At 32.6% G+C, this 6000-nt stretch overlaps 1 protein-coding gene across 1 annotated transcript in view; it reads right to left on the bottom strand.

The window, feature by feature from the left end:
• Positions 1–1120: 1120 nt before the first annotated feature.
• LOC138696836 (uncharacterized) overlaps positions 1121–6000 on the bottom strand; it is a 670411-nt gene continuing 665531 nt past the window's right edge. Inside the window, exon 9 of the mRNA XM_069822281.1 lies at positions 1121–1794. Within this exon, the coding sequence (XP_069678382.1) occupies positions 1679–1794 (116 nt within the window). The 3' untranslated portion in view covers positions 1121–1678. The remainder of the gene's footprint in view (positions 1795–6000) is intronic.

Genomic DNA, 6000 nt, shown 5'->3' with positions numbered 1-6000 from the left:
ATAAGTTATATGGAGCTTGGGACATGAGTTTGATTTACATAAAATTTAGACTCTAGTAAGGCCAAAAATTCTTCCTTTATATCTCGAAATTTCAAGTCTAAGTGCATCACGGTTTCCGTGGTACTTGGATATATCAAGATTAGGTTTGTGATCCGATTATAATTACAATATGAGGAGAGACACGAATTCCTCCATTAACAGAATGTATTACATAGTCCTGGAGAAAAATCAGTTTCATTTGAGGTAAGGTAAAGAACACGAAACAGCTGGTAATTTCTACCAAGGGTCCTTAAGTTAAGAAGGTACTGCCTATCTGGACAATGTTAATTTCATGACGTTTAGGTGCACGTTACTCAAAAGCTGTTGCAGATATCTAAACAAGATTTTAAGGAATGGTTTTACATTCGTAATCTTTAATAATACCTACAACAAATTGAAGAATATTAACAGGAGTTGATATATATATATATATATATATATATATATATATATATATATTAAATTCCACAAATATTTGGGCTAAAATTTAACATCAATATTTGAAAAAAAAAAATATATATATATATATATATTTCCATGGATATCGTAGCAAAATCCATAGATATTTTAATCTTATGGGAGTCATTTGAATCCGGTTAATGCAAACAAAAATTTTCACTTATTTTGGACAAACCGTTTTTGAAAACAAATGTAAAACCGAGAAATAATTATTCTGGTGCATTTAAAAAAAAAATACTGTTCATAAAAAATAATTGAAAAATTTTTTGTTGTACCGGTACGTTAACAAGACCCAAAAGACTAAAAATAGCCATGGAAGTATTTACTATATATATATATATATATATATATATATATATATATATATATATTAAATTTTAGTCCAAATATTTGTGGAACTTAATATATATATATATATATATATATATATATCAACTCCTGTTAACATTCTTCAATTTGTAGTAGGTATTATTAAAGATTAAGAATGTAAAAACATTCCCTGAAAATCTTGTTTAGATATCTGTAACAGGTTTTTTTTTTCGTAACGTGCATCCAAACTTCATTAAATTAACATTGTTGAGATAAGCAGTACCTTCTCACCTTAAGACGATATTGATGTGTCTATAAGTAGAACACATAGATTCACATGTAGTTTTAGTAAGAGAAAAATCTTAAATGAGAACTTTACTATGTGCTGATGTGATTCCTACAACTGCCACTATACTATGTCCAAATTTCACTAGAAAATCCCTGCAAGGGGAGTACGGTTCTTGCGGGGTAAGAGGAGAGTAAGCCAGTGACTCGGTGTTCTTGAAGGAGCAGGTGAATGGAAGTGATGTCATTGGCCGGCTGGTACAAACAACGCTCGGTCAATGGCCGGCGATTCAGGTTATAAGAGTGGGGGAAAAACTCGCATTCCTTGCTCGGATCTTCTCGTGAAATGCGGACTGTACAACTCCACTCGCTTCGAGTCACTCGCATTGGGCTCAGCACATAAAATAAACATCAGATAAACTAGCACCATTAACGTGAACCAGTCCGGCTGTTAACCGTACTCCAAAGTCATATACAGCAATAATCCTTCATATTATTCATGTAGAATTGGACAGTCCAACCGACCTCGCACACAACACGCATGTAGAAACTCCCACAGGCTCCAGCTGAAGTATCCGCTGTGGTTTTATAGGGGTAGTTTAACCCCCGAGTACCTGCTGTAAGGGTCGTGGCGGTACCTCGCCCGATCCATCTTCACGGCGCCTGCTTCTGATCTCCCCGTCGTGAGGTCAGCGGTCGCCCCTGTCCCGGGGGAGCAGAACAGCACAGTTACTACCACTTAGATGCTGCTTCTATATTTCTTTTGTGTGGAACCGTACACGACCCTGACATCTCCCTCAAGTCAGGTAATGTATCCAATATAAATCGCAAGAGGAATGAATATTTAAAGAATCACTTCAAGTCTTCCTCCAGCAGGAAATAAGGGACTGTCAAATTTGTTTGCACGAAAGCTGGAGTGATGGAATCAGCTACGACGTTTGCAAAGATCTGGCGTCTAGAGTCAGTTCAATACAAAGTAGCAAACCTTTATAGAATTGTGTGCTCCGTCTGCAAGCTTTTATTTCGCGCTAGAGATAGTGTGTTCTGTATCATCATTATTGTACAGAAAATTGAAATTCATTTAACATTTAGGGAAAGAAGCATCCCCATAATAGAGTGAAATATTTATGGTGTTCATTATTATTATTGTCAGCAATGGTTGGGGCTGTAAGATGATTGAAACATGAAATGAATTGATTTACATATGCATATACAGGGTGATTCACTAAGATTTACCGCCACTTATGCAGATTATTTCCGAAGAAATTCTGAGCAAAAAAAATTATATAAACATGTGTCCTTACATCAATATTTTCAGTTAGGCTACATTAATTTGAAGTTGTTAGTAATATACTTTTTTTCAGTTTTAAGGGTAAAAGAATATTACAAATAGAGAATGAACTATTCAGAAGTATCATTCCTTTAATTGGCTAGTCTTCTGAAGTTAGAATTGTGTTGTTAATTGCTTCGTACAAATTTTGTTTTTCAATGTTCAACTTACTTACTTGCTTACTGGCTTTTAAGGAACCCAGAGGTTCATTGCCGCCCTCATACAAGCCCGCCATTGGTCCCTATCCTGAGCAAGATTAATCCATTCTCTATCATCATATCCCACCTCCCTCAAATCCATTTTAATATTATCTTCCCATCTACGTCTCGGCCTCCCTAAAGATCTTTTTCCCTCCGGCCTCCCAACTAACACTCTATATGCATTTCTGGATTCGCCCATATGTACTACATGCCCTGCCCATCTCAAACGTCTGGATTTAATGTTCCTAATTATGTCAGGTGAAGAATACAATGCGTGCAGTTCTGCGTTGTGTAACTTCCTCCATTCTCCTGTAACTTCATCCCTCTTAGCCCCAAATATTTTTCTAAGCACCTTATTCTCAAACACCCTTAACCTATGTCCCTCTCTCAAAGTGAGAGTCCAAGTTTCACAACCATAAAGAACAATCGGTAATATAACTGTTTTATGAATTCTAACTTTCAGATTTTTTGACAGCAGACTGGATGATAAAAGCTTGTCAACCGAATAATAACAGGCATTTCCCATATTTATTTCAATATTCAACTAAAGATTATATAATTCTTACGCACTTATCACAAAAATTGTACGGAATTACGCAATAAGAGACCAAGCGCCAAAAACCTGTTTCGAAATATTGGCCTTGAAATAAATCTGTTTTTTTTTTAATAAATCATTTTATGCGGGAAGTATTATAACATTCATACTACTCGTATTACACACAATAGCACAATTGATACCAAAAAAGGCTAACCGGTTTTTAATAAGGGACCAGCAGTTGAATTAATATTTCAAAGCAAAATAAATAAATGAATTTTATGCAATAAACTAATTTTTGCTTATAATAGCAGTAAAATTCAGATATCGTATTCTTGATTTTTTCCGAGTCAAATTAGCCTGCCATCAATAGATTTGTGCAAATGTCTCATTTTTTTCATATTGACGGTTGGTCTATTATTGCGTAACTCCGTCCAATTGTTACAAATCATACGACTTTAGGAACTGGATTCTTTACACTTTAGTTATGTATCCTAATACACAGTCTTAAATAATTTACAAGAGTGGCGTAATTTGTAACAATTTTTGGGATAAATGCGTAAGAAAAATGTAATTTTGTAGTTAAAAATCGAAAAAAAAAAATCCTATACGAAGCAACTATGAAATTCACAGCACATTTTTAGCTTCAGAATACTAGCTAATTAAAGAAATGATACTCCTGAATAGCTAAATCTTTATCTGTAATACTCTTTTACCCTTAAAAATAAAGAATAATGGTATTTTACAAACAACTTGTAACTCTGAAAATATTCAGTTTAGGGCACATGTTTATACGACATTTTTTGTTCAAAATGTATTTGGGAATAAGCTCTGTAAATGGCGGTGAATCCTTTTGAATCACCCTGTATATACACACAGGTTGAACCGTAAGTAACGTCATTAATTTCAAGGGGTTATTCCTTGAGACATTTCAAACAAAATAATTTAATACAATTTTGCTCGCTTTTGCTTCTATTTTGAGATAAAAATTGTTTGAAATCAAACACTTCACAGCCATTTATATAATTCAAAATATTGTCAGTCAATTTATGACAGCAGTATATTATGATATTAAATTAATGGAAGAATTTTAGTTTTGTTCCTTAAATGCGCAGAAATTTGATATGAACAAATGTAACTTTTCGTTCTGCAAAGGAATTTTGCAATGTCACATTTGTTCTGCACATTTAAAGTACAAAACTATTAAGTATTATCATAATACTCTGCTCTCTTAAACTGACTGAGCATATTGAGATTTCAATAAATGGCTTTCCCAAAACACGCTATGAAATGTGCATTTTAAAACAACTTTTATCTCGGAAAGAAGGCAAAAGCGAGAAAAGTTTTATCAAACATTTGTGTTTTAAATTTGTCAAAGAATAAACCCCTGAAATTAATGGCACTACTTAGGGTATATACATATATATGTATGTATGCATGCATGTACTGTATGTATGTATGTATGTATGTATGTATGTATGTATGTATGCATGTACTGTATGTATGGTAAAGGCTGGTAATACTGTGATAGTTCTTTTTGAGAATTTATTACTGTTTTACTAAGCGAGAGAATGACCGGTTTTGTGCGCAAACTTGTCGACGAACATTTCCTTAATACGTTGCTGCAAAAAAAAAAAAAAAAAAAAAAAAAAAAAAAACAAAAAAAAAAAAACAAACTTCTTCTCGCTCAGTATTAAAAAAAAAAACCTATCACAATATTACTCATATTATAATATTACCAACCTTTACCCTATAATTTCATACTCTCCACATTTAAATTTTAATGGACAAAGAAATAGGATTTTTGGTTAAAATTTTGATTGATTTATTTATTTTTCCAATAAGTTATTTGGTTTCCCATTTTTAAATATAAAATGTAAAACTGTATCCATTTCAATTTTTCGATTTTCTAAAAAGGAGTATGTAAGTTTTAATTGCAACCCCATTCTTCATAATTATATATAAGGATTTTGGGCAGACCTCCCTCAAGTCAGGTGATGCATTCAAAATAAATCGCAAGAGGAATGAATATTTAAACAATCGCTTCAAGTCTTCCTTCGCAGGAAATAAGGGACTGTCAAATTTGTTTGCACGAAAGCTGGATTGACGGAATAAAGCTTCGACTTTTACAAAGATCTGGCGTATACAGAGAGTTCAATACAAGGTAGAAAACTTTACAGAATTGTGTCCTTCGTCTGCAACTTTTATTTCACGTTAGAGATAGATGTGAATTTCTTGATCACCATTTAGTATGTAGAAAAGTGAAATTAATTTAACACTTAGGGGAAAAAAGTGATAGCGTATTCATCACATCCCCATAATTGGGTCAAATATTTATGCTGCTCGTAATTGTTATTGTGAGTATGGATGGAATTGTAAGGGTGTTTGAGTCTTGGAATACAATTTTATTATTTATTCATTTCTATTTTTATACTCCTCGCATTACAATTTCTAGGGAGAATGAGCTTGAATTTTTGGTGAAAATTTTTATTTATTTCCTCAATTTTTCAATAATTATGTCATTTGGTTTTCTTTTTCTAAAATGGTATAATATATATGACTAAACTCAATTACGACTGTCAGGAATTGCTAATTTGGGTGTTTTACATGAATTTGTTAAATTTTGGAGATGTTTAAAGGGTAATGTATTGAAAATCGTTGAGAAAATATAATAATTGGAAAAAAAATTCTTAGTAAGGAAACAAATGAAAGAAATGCCATTCTTTCAGATTAAAGTTAAGTTATATGTACAAGAGCTATAAAAAAATCAACAGTATTTGAGAAAAGATTCCTTATACAAGACTAATTTAACGTTGTCAAGATACAAAATTCCATGTCCCCTT

Source organism: Periplaneta americana, chromosome 3, assembly GCF_040183065.1.
Source record: "Periplaneta americana isolate PAMFEO1 chromosome 3, P.americana_PAMFEO1_priV1, whole genome shotgun sequence".
In the NCBI taxonomy this organism is placed as follows: Eukaryota; Metazoa; Arthropoda; class Insecta; order Blattodea; family Blattidae; genus Periplaneta; species Periplaneta americana.
Note: the sequence above shows the minus strand (reverse complement) of the source record. Positions and strands in the feature narration are given on the sequence as shown.